The sequence below is a fragment of the Notechis scutatus genome, chromosome 1 (assembly GCF_049901735.1).
Source record: "Notechis scutatus isolate UNSWTSFEM ecotype Mainland chromosome 1, rNotScu1.2, whole genome shotgun sequence".
In the NCBI taxonomy this organism is placed as follows: Eukaryota; Metazoa; Chordata; class Lepidosauria; order Squamata; family Elapidae; genus Notechis; species Notechis scutatus.
In genome coordinates, this window is record NC_142009.1 from 293,260,657 (window position 1) to 293,282,805 (window position 22,149).

General features: G+C 37.0%; 1 protein-coding gene across 2 annotated transcripts in view; it reads left to right on the plus strand.

The window, feature by feature from the left end:
- The window catches only part of ADCK1 (aarF domain containing kinase 1), a 115,656-nt gene that overhangs the window by 82,149 nt on the left and 11,358 nt on the right, over positions 1–22,149 (plus strand). For both annotated transcript variants that reach the window (XM_087952011.1, XM_026664352.2), the window contains 3 exons: positions 2,819–2,977; positions 15,526–15,684; positions 20,003–20,119. In XM_087952011.1, coding sequence (XP_087808137.1) covers positions 2,819–2,977; positions 15,526–15,684; positions 20,003–20,119 — 435 coding nt within the window. The remainder of the gene's footprint in view (positions 1–2,818; positions 2,978–15,525; positions 15,685–20,002; positions 20,120–22,149) is intronic.

The following is a 22,149-nucleotide window of genomic DNA, read 5'->3' on the forward strand; positions in this document are numbered from 1 at the left end:
TTGTATTAGTTGATCTAAATACTGTAATTGCCATAGGATCTATATTTCTACCAGGCTTGGAAGAACTGCCATACTGTGTACACTAACTATGTGGGTAGGATATGATACCATGTTAGATTAAAGTATGTAGATTACTTTGTGGCTTAGTATATCTATCATGCTAAGCTGCACGATATAAAAAATAACAACTCTATTCAAATATAGTTGTTTTAGTGATAGTAATTTCTCCAAGCCATCTGACCTGTGACTAAACATTAACTTAATAGAGTGGGGAACAAAAAATGTAATCTTAATATCTTGTGAAATATATGAAAGGAAGACAATTTTTCTTGCAGCAAGGATGTCAAAAGGATGAATCATGCATCCATTGTAATTATGAAAAAAAATGTAACTAGTTCTTTTCAAATGCAGTTGTTCTATTTAATTGATTTTGCTGGCAGAAAAATAAAATAAATAAATAAAAATTAAAAGATGCCCTCCCTGTGACTGACTGGAGGCAGCTGAGACTCCATGGGAATCTAATTGCTGCAAATGTGCCAGTTAGCTGCTGGTAATATTTATTGTGGAAGCAATGGAGAAGGGGGTGGCCGAGCTAAGAAGTGGTGTGTCTGTGTGTTTGCCGGGAGGGAGGGAGGGAGGGAGGGAGGGAAAGCTGCTGTCAGCAGCTGTATGTAGGCTTGGGTTGCTTCTTTTTCTCCCTTTCATCAACACAAAAGGTTTCTGTTGGATGCTTTGCATGTAGGCTGCTTAAAAGTGTTTTATTCATATTTAATTGCTGGCTTGCTACAGTTCTCTTCTTTAATTACTGTGTTAAAAAGTAGGCTATAAAATGCACTCACACTCAATTTGTTTTCTTTTAATTTCTGCATATATAATGTACTCCTTGACTGTTAGCTCTGTTATATGAGTTTAAATGTGTCTATGTCTATGTATATATGTATGCGTGCATATGAGATAAATAGGGGAAAAGAAAAGAACCTTCTTTCTTTCAAATCTGCTACCACAGTTTTAAACAAGCTTGGCCAAACCTCAGCGGATTCAAGATAGCTTTGAAGCCAATCCAATTTTAAGGTTGAACCTTCAATGGAAAATTCCTGTATTTTCTCTCCATGCTCTCTGGTTAGTCCAATTCTCACATGCACTTGTTTGGTTAATCCTCTTCTTAGGAGTCCCCTAACTGAACAGTAACAAATCTAGACAATTTCTGGATGGCAGAAACGAGTTTAGATTTGCTTCCATTTCATGGTCATCCAAATATTTGCAGCCCAGATCTGGCCAGTCTGGGCTGCAAATATTTGGCTTTCCGTCTGTTTGGCTTTTCACTGTCTGCTACATCTTTCGTTGAAAGGAATTTCAATTAACACAGAACTATGACTATATGCAATAGTTGAATCTGTTATGCTTGATTAGGGTCAGATGAATCACCAAACTAACCGTAATTATTAAATAAAACAAAAATTGGTTAGGTTCACACAGTACATTGGTCAAAGTCAGCCACACAATGACTTAGCACAATGTGTGAGTTCAGCCATTATCCAAATAAAGGCGTATTCTGCTCTCATAAAGTGCACTAAGCCATCATGTGACCTTCTTAGTTCTTGCTCAGTGTGAGCCCCACCAGTTAAACTGCTATGTCCCTTAACACTTATTTAGCAAATTATGATTTAAAAATATTGGTTTATTGTTATATATGAACACAGTCAATTAGTGAAAAGCCAAATACCCTGCTAAAGCAAGAACAGCATTGTTGGATCATACCTGTATTTGGTTTTTATAACAACCAAATAAATACATATGGAAAAGTCACAAGCAGGGCATATCTATTTTGTTTATTTCTTTTTAGAATTGTTTATTGGTGTCTACGAGGACAGCGTGCAAGAAACTTACATATTAAAACAATACCATCTATCCTAGCCACATTAGAAAGCACTACATGTTTCTAAATTTAAATTAACAATGTGTCTTTTATATTTCTTTGGAAAGCAGAGAACACAGTCAATTTTCAGACGTATAGAGGCATATCAGTGGCTAGTTGCATTCTCTGTGAATCTATCTTCTTTTTAAACTTTCTCTTAGAGCTTTGCACATTATTTTAACTAGCAAAACACACACAATATTAGTGTTAACAGTCATTCTAGCAGCACAAAGTGCGATTAAAAAGAAAACTGAATGATATAACTATGAATTTCAGTCCGCTGATTAAGGACCATTTTATGATAAACCTGGTTGGTTGTTGCCTAATGGAAGAGATTATCCTTACTAGTCAAGGTTCATCTGGTATCTGAAATGATAATGTTCTAAAACAGTTAGAAAATACTTCCATTCTCTATGGCTAAAGTGTCTGATCTCAGAGTGGACCTTGCTGGGTAAAAGAGCAACAGAGAAATGTTATTGTAGAAAGTAAAATTAATTTAACGGGTTAAATCTTGTTTTCATGGTGTAAATAAGAATGAAGTGCTTGTAATATTATTTATGTTGTGCAGTTCACCAGTGCTAGAATGTGTACGTCATACTAAAAACTCTTCAGTGTATAGCTACTTTCAGTTACTGATGAGCAAGTTGAATGTAAAAATTATTTAATTAAACAGCCAAGCTTCTTCTTAATTATGGTTCAGTGTATGAAGAAACTACATGGTTTGGAGGGTTTTTTGTATGAATTCTTCAGTTTTCTCAGTTACACTGTTTTTTTAAATAAATATTACAATAGTATGTTATATTGCTGTATTTTATTCTTGTTTATTGCAGAAGTTCAAGGGCTAAAATACTGGGCAAGCCAAGCATCAGCCAATCTGAGATACCATATCTCTTCTCCTTACAGATCAATGAATTGTTTGCTAGTTTTGAAGATGTTCCATTAGGGGCAGCATCGTTGGCTCAAGTCCATAAGGCTGTGCTACAAGATGGGAGGACAGTTGCTGTGAAAGTTCAACATCCTAAGGTCCAAGCACAGAGTTCTAAGGATATTCTACTGATGGAGGTAAATTAGTAGCTTTCTGTGACCACCTTAACTATGCTTTTCTGTTATTATGATTATTTTATTTCAGTGAAGATGTCTTTAGCTTCTTAAAATGTCTCAAAAAATAAACTGCATATTTTTCAACTGGTATCTGAAAGAGAAGTAGTGTATACTGTGTGTGTATAATCAAAATACAGAATAGAGATGGTTTACATTTTCAAGCTCTATGACTGCATAACTTTTATCTGAGCATTTTATTTAAACCATAAGCAGACAACCAATAGCCAGCAGATTAAGAGACTTTCTGTAAATTTTTAACCGCTCTACAATGGCCTCTGATTTATCACTGCTACCATTGGCTTTTTAATACTGTATCCCAGTTTGCTTTGATCTTCTAACTTGCTGGTCTTCTCATTATTCCCCATGTTTTTCAATTTCTATTGCCTTCTATTTCTACATATGGCAATGGTTCTGAAAAAATTGTACACATCATGTTTAACACAATCAGAACACATATATCTACCACAAAGGCAGTTTCACACAGCATGCTAAATTGTTTTGCGTTTTCTTTCTTTGGGCTCAGTATGTGAACCTGTTCAGTTTGGTTTACAAGTCATAAGTTTTCGCTTGGTTGTTGTTCTTGGTGGCACACTGGTTAGAATGCAGTATTGCAGACTAACTCTGCCCCTAGCCAGGAGTTTGATCCTCACTGGCTCAAGGTTGACTCAGCCTTCTATCCTTCCGAGGTCGGTAAAATGAGGGTCCAGATTGTTGGGCGCAATATGCTGACTCTGTAAACTGCTTAGAGAGGGCCATAAAGCCCTACAAAGCGGTTTACAAGTTTAAGTGCTATTGCTATTGCGTCAACTCACCAAAGGTGATTTATTTGATTATGTTGAGACATATTTAGCACCATTATTATATATCACATGTTATGCAATGACTGAAAAAGTCAGTTCTGGAGACTGTTAAGCAAGAATATGGACCTTTCTTTTCTTCAATTTGATATCAGCCAAACTGGGATCCTGGTAAGGGAGACCAAGATTGTAGATAGTACACATATTTACCTTGACAATTGTGTTCTTTTTAGCCCTGCATTGTCAATACATCAGAATTTTTGTGAACCGAAACAGGAAAGCTAAGTTTCTTCCAGTTTCTCTATAAAGGTTTCAGTAATGCAAATTATAGTGATTTCTTCACCATATGACCACGTTTGAGGAAATATGCTTTAAATGTGCATTGTTCTCATCTATTTCCCATCCCATTTCTCTTTTTCCAAGATGGGTGTTTCCATAGTAAAGCATCCATTCTGATGAGGTGCTGCTTTTTCAGTTTCCAGGATCAGGGTTTAAAGTAGCAATTTTATGCAACTGTTCCATGCTATAGTTAATCTGATCTTGGATATATTTACTCTGATTGTTTTGCAAAGCCCCCCTGCAAAACTAATTAGTAGCTTCTTTCTCTTACCTTCTGTTAATGGTTTTTATTCAGCAAGATACTATTATTACTAATGTATGTTTCTTTCTTGCCCACTAATTAGCCAGTTTCCTATATTATTTTCCTCTTTTTCTTTGCTCCTTTTCTTTCAATAAACAGTTAGATTTCATTGTTGGCTTTAAAAGAGGAATTGGATAACTTCATGGAACACAGGTATATGAAGGACTATTATTTTTTGGTTTTTCCGGTTTGTTGGCTTCACGAGCGGTAGGGATTCGCGAAGCTGCGCGATCCCTGCCGCGCTAGCCGTTTTGGGGCTCCGATCCGGACGGGTGCGGAACAAGGCTGCCCTGCAGGGGTAGCTGAAAGTAAGGGGGATCCGGAGGAAGGGTCTGGGGTGTTGCAGACCCCTCCCTGGCCGGCAGAACCCCTTTTACCAGGACGGTGCAGCGGCGGTCCGTAATGGCCGCCACAAAGAAGTCGGCAGCCGGGCAAGTATGCGCAGGAGGAAGAAGAGAAAGTTATTGAAAGTGAAAGTTCTTCTTGGTTGACCCAGGGCTCTGAGATTTATCTAATTTAATTCCTGGAAAAGATGGTTTTTTGATGATTTTTTCCACAAGAGAAAAAAAGCGGCTATTTTGAGGTGCTGAAAGGAAAGTTTACTCTCCCTCCCGACGGAATTAAGCCGGAAGGGAGAGGATAAAGAAAATATATAAATCTGGATCTTGTTGGAGGAGATGCCTTGAAGATTTGAGGACAGAAACATAATTTTAATAAGGCTTTAAAATATAGATTTGGACTCTTTTTTTATTTGTTTGATACCACCCCTGGAAGAGGAAGGGGGAATTTTGGCTTGCTTGGATTTATTGAGGATTGTGGATTTTGGGATTGTTTTACCTTTCTCTCGGAATATTTGGTTGGTGTAAGAAGAAAGAGGAATAAAGAAAAGAAAAGATTTATTTATAATGGCTTTCCCTTTTGAAGACCTGAGGGATGAATATGAGCAAACAAAAGCAGCCTGCAAAGATGGTATGGAAAAAGCTTTTCTATTTCTAGAAATGGCGCTGGTCAATTACCAACAGACAATGAAACAGATGGAAACAGAAGAACAACAACAAGGAAAAGACGAAGACGCCATCTTTATTGAATCCCAAAACTTATCTAAGGAAGAAGGAAGGAAGAGAGCAAGGAAAATGAAGGACTTAAGATCTAAAAAACATTTGAGAAAGAGAAAAATATGATGCAAAGTAAATATAATGATAGCAAACAAGAGAAAAAGGGAACACAACAGAGAAGGGATCCCAGCAAGGCAGAGGTTAGAAGAAGAAGGGGGTAGGAAGATTTGGTGGGGAAGAAAGAAAGGGGAAAGGCGGAGAAAAGCCTCAAAGTTTTAAAATTGGATGGGAGAAGAGGAATTTTTTTAGGGACAAAGGATGAAATATAAACTTCTGTAAGAAAGATTCTGCTAGGTACAGAAGATGGTATTGTAACATTTATATTTGAAATAGTAAATTAGAATGGTTTAAGATTTAATAAGAAATTAAAATGTTGAAGTCTTTAATAATGATTGATTTTTAAAATGTAATAAAATATTGAAGGAAAGGAGGATACAATGTATTTAAACATTTTTGGTGGATAGAATGTACCAAGCAGAACCGAATTGGGTATTTGTTATGTTGAATGTTAATTTTACTAACTTAGGGGGAGGATAGAAAGGCATCATACTCTGATTAGTGATTTCAGGAGAAATTCTTTTTATTATAAGAAGAGATAGAGGGATAATGAATGGGCAAAAGATATAAATATAATGATTTAATTAAGATGGATTAAATAAGATAGAATTGTGAAGAGTGAAATGCGCTGCCCATGCAAAGAGAGGTAACTGGGGCCAAGGTACTTTACTAAAAGATTTTTTTATGTTTGTTTGTGTTTGTTTGTGTTTTATGAGAATATTGGGGAAATTTCTGTAGAAAGACAGGAAAAGATTTAAATATGTAATGATTTGTTTGTTGTTGAAATTTTTAATAAAACTTGTTCTAAAAAAAAAAAAGGACTATTATTTTTTCACACTCAATATTATCTATAGTTAGGGAGCAGTATATTGTCAAATACCATTTGTAGGGAGAACAGTGGTGGTAAAAGGTTATATTTCCATCTCCTGCTTAGAAGCATCTCAGAGCCATCTAGTTGCTCATTATAAGAAAGAAAAATATTGACTACTATGGACTTTAGCCTGATAAAAACAGAGCTGCTGTTCTTATAAAAAACATAGAAGGAATTAATAAGGAAAAAAAATCCTGTGCAGGAAACAGAAAGGGGTAGATTAATTAATTAGCAATAAAAGACTGTTTTTAGCAGCTTCTGCTGTCATAGTGAACAATTATAGGGTAAAAGCAAGAGGAAGCTCCCAATTAAAGGCACATTGCCCCAGTGAAACTCTGATAACAATTAACTAATCCATATTGAAAAAGCTAGCCCTGGAGATTTTTAACCTCTCAATGTTGTAATTCAGCAGCGAAAAGAAAAATAGAAAAATGGGAGAACTTATACTGGCCTGTTCTCTTTCATTCTTTCTCAATCCTATTAAATGAAACCAACAGAGTGATTAATTGTAAAACAAATTTGATGTGGAGTAACGATGTGCTTTTTTATCCTGCTTACAATTTACATCATAATCATCTTAGGTAATTTGAGACATTTCCAGTCAAAATTCATTTCATGGCTGTATATACAGGGCATATATACCTTCTCCGTGGTGGCTCCCTCTCTCTGGAACATCATTCCCCCAGAGATTAGAATGGCTTCCACTCTAGCACTCTTTTGGAAGGCACTGAAGACCTGGTTTTGCTAGCGAGCCTGGGGAACCAGAGCGGGATGGAGCCCATCAAATGGCTACTGTGATGTGCTGTTGTCGGAGAAGAGGGTGGGAGTTGGGGGATGATTTTTAAAAATTATTTTTATATTTTCCAGATTTTGTTCTTTATCTACTTTATTAATTTATTTGATTCTTTTTATTTATTTTTATTGTTTTTTATTTTTATTTTTTGTTTTAAATATGGTTTTACATTGTGTAAGCCACCTCAAGTCACCATGGGCGAATAGGCGGCAATATAAAATAAATAAATAAATATACAAGGAAGGGCATTTCTGTGGATGCCACTTCAGTTATGTAAAGCAGTACGTTATCCAGTACATTAAATGTTGCATCTTTATTACAGTTTGTACCTCAAATATATGAAGTACAGTACATCTGTGTGTCTGGGCTGCAAAAATATGGAAAAGTATAAGATGGCAGAGTTAGAATTGTTTTTTAGTCGGTTTGGTTTGATTCATAAATTATCTTGCTCTATCTTCAAATTCATTCAATGTAGAAACTCTAGTTAAGATAGTTATTTAAGAACTATTTAAGATAGTTTTTGAGACTCAAAAACCGTCTAGACAATGGAGAGAAGGACCTGTACATTGACTACCATGCTGACTGTATCAAAAGTAAGCCACGCAACCCAATACTCAGCTTTTACCCTCAACCACAACCCTACCTCAACCCATCCACCATCACCCAAGACTAGGCACGCACGCCCCCAACTACCTCAATTCCAACTACTGCCGGCCTTAAATGCAAACTACTCAATGCAAGAAGCCTCGTGAATAAAATACCTGAATTTCTCTTCCTCCTAAATATGGCTAACTTCGACATTATATTTGTCTGTGAAACATGGTTCAATGCATCTCTCCCCGATTCCATTACCACAGTAAGAGACTATCATGTTTACCGATCAGATCGTGAAAATCGTCGAGGAGGTGGTGTTGCTATATTCTATAAAAATCCTTACATTTAAAAATATCCAAGTTACCCAGGAGCTTGCCCTTCCTGAAACCATCATCTGTGAACTATTCTTAAATATCACAATTCGATTCTTACTATGTTACAGAGCACCTGATTATGACATCGAACATGTAAACAAGCTAAATACATTACTAACATGGGCTGCATCCTGCCCATACCCTTTTATCCTTCTTGGTGATTTCAATCTACCTCATATTGACTGGACCCTAAATGATTGTACAACTGAAATCATACACACAACCTTCTACAATGCTATTACAAATCTGGGACTGGAACAACTAGTAATCAACAACACTAGACTAAACAACTGCCTCGATCTCATCTTCTGCAACAGTTTGAATTTAATTTATGGAATACAAACTAAAGAACCCTTTTCAGTAGTGACCACAATATGATTGACTTTTGTCTCAACATACGTCCACACAAAAATCACCACAATGATGTAATCCCCTATTGTAACTTCAAAAAGGCAACTATGATCTTATAGACAACGATCTCTCATCCCTTGATTGGCAATCTCTATTCACTGGATGCAATACCGTTGAAGACCATTACAACATATTTCTACTTGAAGTCAAAAGAGTCATCAAACTATATGTTCCAACAACAACTCCCAAAACAAAACAAAAAGCAGATTACCCATATCAATAAGGAAACTTCAATCCAAAAAGAGATCACTCTGGCGGAAAAACAAATCTGGTCACGTTGCCAATTTCAAAAACCGATACAAAAATTTATGCCACCAGATAAAGACCGAATGCATCAATTATCACATTAAACAAGAGGAAAACCTTCTAAGCACCAATTCCACCCGTGCTTTTTAGAATTTTGTAAACAACAAACTAAAAGACTCAAGGTCCATCCCTCCCTTGATAGGACCTGACGGTAAAAACTGCAACGACGACACCATTAAAGCCAACATCTTTAACACATTCTTCGGCTCAGTATTTGTAAACAGCAATGGATCATGCCCAGTATTTCCTAGCCGTACCACAGATAACAACAATGATCTAATACATATCGATTTCACAGAAGACAATGTTGAAAAATCACTACGCAATCTAAAACCATCTCTCTATCTATTGGACCGGATGGAATATGTGCCTACTTCTTAAGAAAGCTATCCACTGCCATAGCCAAACCTCTAAGCATAATCTTTGAAAAATCTTTCAGGACCAGCTCCTTGCCTAACCTATGGTCACAAGCCACAGTCATCCCCATCTTCAAAAAGGGAGACCCAAGCCTAGTTGAAAATTACAGGCCAATCTCCTTATGCTGCGTCACCTGTAAAGTCATGGAATCAATTATTAACCAATCCATCATCCTCCACTTAGAGACAAACAACCTACTCTCCAATAAACAATTTGGTTTCAGAAAAAAACTATCCTGTAATCTGCAACTCTTACACTGCAAAAACATATGGACGACACAACTCGACCAGGGCAAAGCAATAGACGCAATCTACATAGACTTCTGTAAAGCCTTTGATTCAGTGGTACACGACAAACTACTCCTAAAAATAAAATCCTATCTCTGGACAACTGAATAACTGGATAGAAGCATTCCTGTCAAACAGACAACAAATGGTCAAAATCGGGACCGTCCTATCAAATCCAGTACCTGTCAATAGTGGTGTCCCCCAGGGCAGTGTTCTAGGACCAACTCTCTTCATACTCTACATAAAGCGATCTCTGTGATCATATTAAGAGCAATTGCGTTCTCTTCGCTGATGATGTAAAGCTGTTCAATACCACAGACAATACTGCTACCCTACAAAAAGATCTTGACTATGTATCTGAATGGTCAAACAAATGGCAACTTCAAATCTCAACAAATAAATGCTCTGTCTTACATATTGGAAAAAAATCAGAAAATAAAATACAAGCTGAATAGTCAAGATCTTGTTGATGACCCAAGCTCTGTAAAGGACCTTGGAATACTCACCTCTAATGATCTAAGTGCTAGAGCCCACTGCAACTACATAGCCAAAAAGGCATTAAGAGTTGTTAACCTAATCCTATGTAGCTTTTTCTCTGGTAATATCACACTATTAACCAGAGCATACAAAACATTTGCTAGACCAATACTCGAATACAGTTCATCAGTCTGGAACCCTCATTACGTATCTGATATTAGCACAATTGAGAAAGTCCAGAAATATTTCACAAGAAGAGTTCTCCACTCTTCTACTCGTTGTAGAATACCTTATGCCACCAGACTTGAAATTCTAGAACTAGAAACCTTGAATTACGCCGTCTTCGGTCTGACTTAAGCATGGTATATAAAATCATACATTGCAATGTCCTACCTGTCAATGAATACTTCAGCTTCAACCATAACAACACAAGAGCACACAATAGATACAAACTCAAAGTAAACCGCACCAAACTTGATTGCAGGAAATACGACTTCAGCAATAGAGTGGTCAGAATACTCTACCCGACTCTGTAGTCTCTTCCCCAAACCCCAAAACTTTAACCTTAGACTGTCTACTATTGACCTCACCCTTTCCTAAGAGGTCTGTAGGGGCGTGCATAAGCGCACCAACGTGCCTACCGTCCCTGTCCTATTGTTTCTCTTATTCTTTTATTTTTCTTATATGTACCCATTTTATGTATTCACAACTATGTATACACTTATACTTATTATCTTGTAAACAATTGGCAAATCAAATAAATAAATAAATAAATAAATTAGAGTAAGCCAATCTGTGGAAAATGTAATACATGAATGTTGTTCCTTTAAGTTGCTTTCCTGACTTCAAAACACAAGCATTTCCCCCCCTGTTTGGCGGTAGTTTGAAAAAAGGATTCCCAGTATTGTAGGATTTCTCTCTCTCTGTGTTTGTATTTATTATATAATGCAATCACCTCCAAAAAGTCATTTGACCAAAAGTAAGTCTGCCCATCTCTTCAATTCTGCCACTTTAAGTTGCGAACTCTTTTGAGATTGATTAATGCCTGTTTCCTAGAAAGTAAACAGGAGACTGTAAGAAGAATATAAGGCAACCATATTTCAAGGAGCAAGCTCACAAAACATTTGAATAGGAGTTTGTTAGGCATATTTTGTGGCAATTTAAAAGGGAATCCAAAACAAATTTCTCCACTAGCTACTGTAAAGGATTTATGCTAACCTGAACTCTAAGAATTTAAGCAGAAACAATAGTTTTTTCTACTGATGATACTCTAAGAAGCAAAAGTGAAAATGAATGGACAGGATTCTATAATTCTGATCTGAAGCGTTGGTCCAAGTTTTCCTCTCTGCCTGAAAAGAACCAGGTATATATTTACAGCAAACACAAACTCACAGTAGTTCTGAAAAAGTCAAAGGATTGCAGTAGCAAATTGCCCCATTTCAGCTGATGAAAGGTGGCTCCCCAATAGAAAGCTAAAACAGAACTTTCAACAGAGTGAAAAAGACCTTGGAAATAGTTGATTGCAAACCAAATATGAGGCAGCAGGGTGGCATGACTGCAAAGAAAAGAATTTCAGTTTAAGGCTGCATCAACAAAAATACATTTTGCAATTTTGCTAGAGCCCACTGTAACTACATAGCCAAAAAGGCATTAAGAGTTGTTAACCTAGTCTTACGTAGCTTTTTCTTTGGTAATATTACACTACTAACTATCGCATACAAAACATTTGCTAGACCAATATTCGAATGCAGCTCATCAGTCTGGAACCCACATTACGTATCTGATATTAACACAGTTGAGAAAGTCCAGAAATATTTCACAAGAAGTGTTTTCCACTCCTCTACTCATTGCAGAATACCTTATGCCACCAGACTTAAAATTCTAAACCTAGAAAACCTAGAACTACGCCACCTTCGGTCCGATCTAAGTATAGTATATAAAATCATACATTGCAATGTCCTACCTGTCAATGAATACTTCAGCTTCAACCATAACAATACAAGAGCAAACAATAGATACAAATTCAAGGTTAATCGCACCAAACTTAATTGCAGGAAATACAACTTCAGCAACAGAGTGGTCAATGTCTGGAATACTCTACCCGACTCTGTGGTTTCTTCCCCAAACTCCAAAAACTTTAACCTTAGACTGTCTACTATTGACCTTACCCCTTTCCTAAGAGGTCTGTAGGGGGCATGCATAAGCGCACCAACGTGCCTACCATCCCTGTCCTATTGTTTCTTTCTTTTTTTTCCTTATATGTATCCATGTATTCATAGCTATGTTTTTACTTATACCTATTATCTTGTAAGCAATTGATAAACCAAATAAATAAATTAATTAATAGAAAGGAATCCTTCTACTATATTCGGTTTTATCCCATCTCAAGTACTGTGTCCACTTTTTAAGAATGATTCAGAGAAACTGAAGCAGATTCAGGAAAAGGTAACAAGGATGATTGGGGAATAGAAATTAAGTCCTGTGAATGAATTAGGTATGTTTAATCTTGAGAAAAGACAACCCAGTGGAGCTCTGATAGCGCTCTTCAAATACTTGAAAGGCTGTCATGTACAAGAAGAACAAAATATGTTATTTCTTGCCCCAGGGTACAGGGCACAGAATAATAATTTAAATTACAGGAAGACAGATACATTAGAAAACATTTCTTAACAGCAAGAACAGTTCAAAAATGGAACCAATTATACAAAAATGTTGTGCAATGTGTTTAATCAAAGGCTAGACAATCATATATCTAAAATGCTTTAATTTGGATCCCTACACTGGACAGAATGATCTAAATTACCCCTTCCAATTTATGTTAAGAGTTCAGCTATAACAATAAGGATTCATTTTCTATTTGCCAAAGGTAGGGATGATAAGATCATATGACCTTGTATATGTGGAGGAATTGATCATGTAAAATGATAGTCTAACCATGAAAGACTTTTGAAGTTAAACTAGTTTTAGCAAACATTATTTGAGTGTAGTTTCAAGGAGCTTCTGGTCACAGAGATTTACCATATTTAGTTCTCAATGTGGTTGTTATTCCCCAGGTAGAACTGATATATAATTTGAGAAATGCGCTTAAACTTTCAGTTCCTGCTTAATGAACAGGTGGTAGTCTTTGGATAATTCCATCTTCAGTGCCAATTTCATCTTTTCCTGTATCGTGAACCATTTGTGCTCTACAACAGGGCTGTCAAACTCCAGGCCCGCAAGCCAGATGCATCATGCGCTGGCCACACCCATGCCTGGTTTAGCGAAGGGGAAAAAAGTCCAGATAAGTCACATGATGGTGCCATGACGACATGAGTTTGACACCCCTGCTCTACAAGTAGTCCTTTACTTACGATTATTCATTCAGGACTGTTTGAAGTTATAGTGCTGAATGAAGGGACTTATGATTGGCTCCTGAAGTTATGGCCATTGCAGCATTCAGGTGGTCACATGGTGAAAATTCAGGTGTTTGGCAGCCTACCTGCATTTATGACCGCTTCAACTCTCCCTCACACCCATTTCCACTCATCTATGCTCCTTTGACCCTGCATATTCCACAGCCATTGTCACTCTAGCTGGCCTTCACCCGTGTTCTTGTTTCTGCTGCTGACAAAGCATGTTCGGCCTTGTCCTTGTGAGGCAGTTTCTGGTCACTGGAGATTGTCTTCCCAAGGTTGTGCATGGTAGTTTCCTCACAAGACCTAGGGAAGATGGCTGCTTCACAAAAGAACAGGATGGGCATGCCTTGTCAACAGTGGGAGCAAAAAGATGGCTAAGGTTAGCTGGATCAGTGGAGTGCAGAGTAGCAGGAACCTCGGAGTGTGGGATGACAACGGTGCCTGTGCCTGGAATTGAGCTGGGGTGGCTGGAGCTTCCTGAGACACTGTGAATTTGCATCATACTATTAGGGCTTTAAGGGATGTGGCAGCTTTGCCTGTGTTATTGGGGCTTCCCAGGAGACTGAATTTTCACTCTGTTGTTGGGGGTTCCCAAAAAAAGTGGGAATCCCCACTGTTCAGGGTGCAGGGTGCATGTTGAGGTAATTCCCTGTTAGGAGAATGAGAGCATACAGGGAGACGTATTGAGAGAAGTGTTTGAATAACACACACACAGCACACAGATACACTGTACAGTAAATGTAGGTTTTTTACTTCCAGAAACGTTAAGCAAAGTTCAAACACAGTCCAAAGTCATTCACAGGTAAATCAGTCAGTTTCAGTCCAGGGATAATCCAATAACAAAGTCCAGTATCAAAAACAGTTCAGTATCAGACTTACATCAAATCCAAGAATATCAGTCAATTAGGAGGAAGGGCAATACTCTCCAATAGAAGGAAGCAGACTCACTCACACTCTCTTCTGAGACTAAGACTAAGACAACCCAGGTTTCTGGCTTCATCTTATGGCCGTTTGAGAAACCACACCCAATTACACTTTTAGGATTTTCTTAAAGAGACAGTATTAAAATGTCTATCCTGGTTTATATATTTCCAACCCAAATACCTGTTAGGTGACTTATATTCCTAACAGTGCAGGGTGGCCAAAAGAGCAGAGATGGGGAAGTAGGTGGTTGGGGTTACTCCCTTCTTTACCTTACTTCAGCTTCGGGCTGAAAGAGACCAAGCTTAGAATGGCTTGGATTGGGATGGATCCTTGGCTAACCATTGGCACAATTCACTTAACGACAGTTACAGGGAATGCCAGGGTTGCTGTCATGTGGACACATGATGTTGCACTTTATAAAAAACTTATCAGAGCTGAAAGGAACCTTGAAGATCTTCTAGTCCAACTTCCTGTGCAAACAGGAAACCCTGTACCATTCCAGACAAAATGGCTGTCCAGTCTCTTCTTAAAAGCTTCCAGTGATGGAGCACCCACAGCTTCTGGAGGCAAGTTGTTCCATTGAATAATTGTTCTGTCAAGAAATTTCTCCCTAGTTTTAGATTGGTTCCAGATTAGTTCTAGATCTTGGAGGGAGGGAGGGAGAGGGGGAGGGAGGGAGAGAGAGAGAGATCAAATTATTTTCCAATCTATCCATTTTCTATCCACTATCCTACAAGTGTATCTCAAATTTACAGATCACCCATCTCACTCACAGTTTTGCTTTTACAGCTTTGCTAATTGGTAAAGCTACTCATTAATTTGTTTACAATTTATACTATGGGCCTCTGTGCCCACAGTGGAAAGATAGTAGGCAAAGGGGGAGGATTAGGTACTTTTATTTCCACAAAAAAATGGAATCCTTCTCCATCCTTTGCATCTGGGAAATTTCTGTATTTAAACATATAGATGCACTCCTATTGCATGTAGATTGTCTTCCAGTGCTAGTTTCCTGTGGCATGGTACCCAATAAGGTTATTGATTGTGATTTCAGATCCTCATCTTGGTTGTGAAGCAAATATTCCCAGACTTTGAGTTTATGTGGTTGGTGGATGAAGCTAAGAAGAACTTGCCTCTTGAACTTGATTTCCTTAATGAGGGAAGGAATGCCGAGAAGGTATCCCACATGCTCAGATGCTTTGACTTCTTAAAGGTATGGTATATGGATAAAGGTATGGATGCTCATATATATAGAAAAACCTTGATTCAATGGATCCCCATATAGTAGGCTTGGAATGCTATGGACAAACTTTCAGGCCAGATGAAATATTTCTAGTATAATAGAAAAATTCAGATGGGACTGTTAGGTTTATGTTGACTTTACCACCACAAAAATGTGATGAAACTATGTTGATCATGACTTGCTCAATGATCAGCATGACATATGACCGTAATTCTGGGCTCAATTACAGTTGCAAGTTGAGGATGACTTGTATACTAATTGAATCACACCCCTGCTTACAACAGTTCATTTAGTGACTGTTCAAGTTACAATGGCACTGAAAAAAGTGACTTATGACCATTTTTCACACTTATGACCTTTGAAGCATCCCCATGATCATGTAATCAATATTCAGTTGCTTGGCAACTGGTTCATACTTATGACTGTTGTTGTGTCCTAAGGTCATGTGATCACATTTTGCAACCCTCTGACAAGCAAAGTCAATGGGGAAACTAGATGCACTTAACCAGGTTACTAACATATCAACTGCAGTGATTCACTTAACAACTGTGGAAAGAAAAGTCGTAAATGGGGCAAAACTCATTTAACAAATGTCTCATTTAACAGCAGAAATTTTGGGCTCAACTGTGGTTGTATGTTGAAGACTACCCGTAAACAACTGTTTTATTTTTAATAGACTCTGGTCTATTTTCAAATCTCTGAAAATCTTCTGCAGGGAAGCAGGTTTTCCTACCATTCAGCTCAGTCAATCTATCTGTAATTAAAACAAATTGGAGATAAACCTGTTGTCTTGGATAGCAATGGACATTTTCTGATCACAATGGTCCTTTTTCGAAAAGATGCATGTACTGAATATTTACAGTGCTCATTCTGTTGACCATGAGCATTACTTCCGTGGATTGCAAATGCACATCTTTAGGCAAGATATGTGTTTGTGACTTGCCGTTGTCCATTTATTTGAAAAGCACTGAGCCCAAAGTCTAATTGCTCACTAATCTTATATGGTTGAACAGGAGCTATTAGTATGGAACAGGTTGGAGTTCCTCTGGTAGGGCCACATATATAACTTGCATATATCTGGACAGCCACTATCTGGCAGCAAGGGATATATAATAGAGAAGAATATTTGTAGTTCAGGGTTGAAATGAGGGGTCCTTGATGCTCTCTGAGTTTGGTTGTTTTCTTGCAGAAATTTCTCTGTCCAAACTAGGCAACATCAGCAGTGGTAATGAAACATCTGCAAGAAAACAGCCAAGCTCAGAGAACACCAAGGACCACTCAGATAAAAAATTAGCTGTTTGCGCCAGATAAGTAAGCATCTGGATTTCAACAGGCTGGAAAGAGTTGCCCCATCTTTCTCAACCTGGCCCAGCCATTTTCAGTCTTGAACAGAGCCTGGAAATGCTCCACTCGGTCTTTTCCAGGTTGAATGCTGAAGCAAAGAGGCCTTTAAAGGGTAGAAAGGGCTGAAAGCTGATGGCTCATTTTAAGTGAATGTTTATTGCAAATGTTGCGCCTATGTCCATGGCTACTGTAACAACTTGGAGAGTGTGAAACAAATCCCCATGGAGACCGCCAATCACATCCTTGTTGGGTGAAAGAGCCGCTGCAGTATTGATTCAGGGAACAATTTAACAAATTGTTGCAAAAATGGCTTAATAATAGATTTCTCCTGTCCAACTTGTCGATTCTAAGACATTTTCATCAACACTAAAGACAGCAAGGGAGTTGTGTTATTGTGTAATTTTTTTTTCTTGAGGGTTGGGGAACCCTACGGCACAGCAGGGAAGTAGATTTCTCACTGTGAACCCTGTTAAGCTTGTAAAGCCAAAGATAAATTGTTTCCATGCACAGGCATTAGGGCCCAATGTCTGTGCATAATTTAAGACTGCCAAAGACTATGATTTTGTGCTTACAAAGTGACTTACAAAGCTTAGTAAGAGCCATTGGCTGTTGTTGTCAATTTTGAAATGAGGATAAGTGTCGATTTAGGATTAAAATAAGCAATGCCTTTTGGATCAGTGGATTTAAGGGCCAGTGTATAGTAACATCAGATTTTTTTTTTTTAAAAAAAAGAACTGTTAGCATTAGGAATCAGCATGTACTTTTTTAAAAAAGTGAAACACAAAAAGGAACTTAGAGATTCCCTGAGCAAGGTTAGAAGAAAACCTTTCTTTATATCCTCTGAATTATAGCAACAGAAATAGCTCTTAGACTTATATACCACTATACAATGTTTTACAGCACTTCTGAGTAATGCATTTCCCCCAACAATTTGGGTTCTCATTTTATCAACCTCGAAAAGATGGAAGGCTTGAGTCAGGCTTGAGTCAGAATTGAACTTCTGGAAATGGGCAAAGTTAGCCTGCAATACTGCATTCTAACCACTGGGCCACATAGCCCTACATAATGTATGTGGTGTATGTGGTGTTATTGGATATGCTTAGAGGTTCTGGAAATTCTCTGTGAAATAGTTTGGAGATTAAAATTGAAGAATTCTAGCTTATAGATTTATCATTTCTGCTATTTTGGAGCCACATCTTATCACCAATCATTAACAATACAAAACCCAACATCTAAACTGAAATATATCTGGTTCTTTCTTCTTTCTCAGTCCTTAAATTTCAAATTTCTATAAGGTTGCCTAAAACCCACTGAAGTCAATAGAATTTATTTCAGAGAGGCATGTGTAAGCAATGTGCTTTAAAGAACATGTGTTCTGTATTAATGTACATATAAATATTATATTTTGTATGCATGTGAAATGCCTCACTGTTATTCAGATAACTCCATATATATATCAGTTATCAACAAAAAGGTGTTCATTATGAGTCTGGGATCCATAAAGTATTTATACTGAGATCATAGTTTCAACCTAACCCTTTTAAAATATTTTATATTCTGAAACATTTGAAATTTCTACCAACAAACTGTAAAAATATTGCTTGACTGTCTAATTTAAACATATACTAGCAATTCTAATGTTGCTAATATTACTACAATTTATTCTGATAGCTCACATGATGAGCTAATGATAGCAATAATATATTAAAATTGAAAATGTAGTTTTGACAGTATTTCATTCTTCCATTCTAAAAGAGATACTTCATCAGAAAGTTTTTCAGCTTTCTGACAATAGATTTTTTGTTTGTCAGTAGGATAAAGGAGATATTTTTGCCTGCTTTAATGGTTGGAGGATTATTATTGTTGTTGTTGTTGATTGATGTTCCAGTAACACTTAAAAAAGACATTGTATTTTCAGAGAGGGGCTTAATGATCTCCCAAGAAATCTCCTATTTGCAAAATGTTGTTGTTTGCTTCTCTCTGCCAATGGAGATGTAATAACTTGGAGGCCAGGAGCATGTCTGCCTAGCATCTGCACACAAAAGGAGCAGTAAGGCAAAGTATGATGGTTACTTTCTTAGATTACCATGATGCAAAAGAGATATAGTTCTTCTGTCTTTGATACAAACAGGAGAGCTAAAGTCCCAAAATGCCTGATGTGACTGCGGATTAACAGTGGGTGTAAATAAACCAACCCATGTCAGAGATTACTAGTAATGATTGTGATTATGATAGCCGTGTTCATAGAACATGTTCCCCTGTGGCTAAGTGAACTGTATTAACCCAATTGCATCGGATTTTAATACACCACCAAATAATAAAGTAATTATACTATAGTGGGGCCAATGACTAGACAACTACATGTTAGCCTAATGTGTCACATGAATCCAATCTTTAAGTGAGATTGTTGTTCCATCTTGGCCAGTAATATTTTCTTTGAATAAGAAACTTGCCAGTTTTTGAGGCCAAGTCCTGGATTCTTCAGACCAAGGATGCTACGCACAGAAATGAGGTGTTGCACATGCAGAACAAATGCTTTCCCACTGAATTTAGGTTGTCCAAGGCAGATCTGAATTGCATTCCAAGTTTCTGAAATCTAACACCAGCTTTTGTTTTTCCTTTACCAAACTGCAATATATTTACAGAATGGTCTGTGGCTGGGAATATGTAGTATTTTATAATTTTTATAGTTTTTTACAATTACTGTTAGTGAAATATTTCCAGTCTTGAACTCTCCTAACTATTTCCTGTAGCTACTCCTCAGGGGATGAAGAAAGGTTAATTTGATCTGGAATAATCTACTTACATATTCATATTTCCAACACAAAAAGGATCAGTCTGCTCAAGTGTTCCCATCTCATGCTAATAAAAGATGGTTTGTCTAGTTTTAGCTTCCTCTACTTCCCTTAATATCCTTCAGAGTCTTAAGAGTTTTCTGTTATAGGTTCCAAAAATTTATTGGGAACTTTCAACAAGACGTGTTCTTTTCATGGAGTTCATGGAAGGTGGACAAGTGAATGACAAGGACTACATGGACAGAAACTGCATCAATGTCAGTGAGGTAATATTCCTTTTTACTATGTCAGGAACCAATGAAGGTGAGCCAAAATGTGCTCTTTATGATATACAATGGTGACATCTGAAAGGTTTAATTAAATTGAGCTCTTTAATGTTGAGAATTCCCAGAATATAGGACCTTAAAAGTTAATGAAATTTGGGGAATAATACCTAAGGATTGCATTATTGAAAAGAATTAAAACATACATTCAGAAGATTAACCTGCAACAGAGTTAATCTTTTAAGTACAATGCTGTAATTGTATTCATTCACAGAAACTGCTAATTCTAATCATTATCACACATATATTGAAAGCAATAGTGTGGTTTAACTGTCCTTATGCAAATTGTCCATGGAGTAGAGACAAACAGTCAAGGAAGAAGTCTAAATTATGTTGTGGCATTGCCAAAACCAGTTGACTATATTAAGATAGATTGTCATGTTATATTTCCTGATTGCTATACTGTTGATGTAATTATTCTCAGGAAGAAGCCAGAAAAAAAATTGGCAGGTAAAAAAATAAGAAACTAAAGGAAATTGTATAATTGGTTGTAGAAACTATTTCAGTACTGTATCAGTACTCAATTTTTGGTTTATAACACGAAGTACATAACTCCTCATAGTTTTACATACAAATTTGGTGTTCAGATATAATTTCTACTATATGCCTCGCACCTTTACCCTAATTAGAAATTAAGAGATGTCACACTTTGTTCCAGATGCAGTCATATTTCATAGCTTGATGCATTTCTTGATTATAAGGGGCACGTGGCTGGCTATTTGTGATTAAAGTATATGTGATTTTTTTAGGGAAGAGGCTTAGTTTTATATGCAAAAAATAGGGCAAATTGAGCCTATCAGACTTGCCCTCCAAGTCAGTGAATTCTGATTGAATTAGTGCTGCCAGCTTTTTCCCCTGTGTACTATTGATGAGCGTCAAAATGCCATTTGGCTGACTAGCTATCAGAGTTCTCCAGTATAAAATCAATTGTACTTAATCTGTCTGTCTTTGAAGCCGCTATGCTCCCTTCCCATCATTTTTTTATGCTGTAGCAGAGGTCACTCAACTTCATTTATATACATTCCAGCCTAAATTCAGAAGGGAAGTCAAGTTACACATTTGTTATCTATTAAAAACCTACATCTATATATATTCCTACTTTCCACTAGAAGGAATTATTTGCAAAGGTAAGTAAGCACTCCCAAATTACATGAATGTACTAATTGGCAGTAATATAAAAGGGGAATTGACATGCAGAATAACTGCTTCACTGCTTCCCTATGCCTTTATTGCTTGCATTGCTTGTGTTTGTGCTTTGAGGCTCAATATTTGGGATCACAGAAGCCACTTGAGAGCAGGTTTAGTAACAACCTTTGTGTTGTCCTTGCCTAATTATTTTCTTTTATCCCTTATAAGTGGTGATTGTTCATTGCTATGCAGCTCTTTGGTCACTGTGGTAGAGCTGATTTAAAAAGAATTCTTCAGATTGGATTCTTTGTACCATTTTTTCTGAGTTGGTAGTTTTCATATCAGAGGACAGCGTTTTGTATGAACACATATGTTGTTAATATTTAAGTCAGTAAACTGGCTTGAAACTTTCTTATTCTGTCCTAAGGAGTTGTTGGAATTGTAGTCAAACATCTGGATCACAACTGATTTCTGCCTCTATTCTGAACTTTTAATAAAATGTTTCATACCTTCCTTGTATAAGTTCTAGATTTGCAGCATTTACCTTGTGTCCTTTTATCTCGGAATCTGAACACTGCACATCTTTATTAATAACCTCTTATTATTTTCATTATTAAAAATGAGGGTTCATGCATATTTACATCATAATTGTTTTTCTTAGAACTAGCAATTGATTTTAGACTGGAATATGCAGTATTTTTTATTTTAAGTTTACTTTGTAATAGGTCTTTCAGTGTGGCTTGTACAATTATATTCTAGAGTTGATTAACAAATGCTGTAAATTAATATAGGTTAACTTTATTCATGCTAAGAGATTTTTTACAGTCTTGCTATGAGAAAATAGG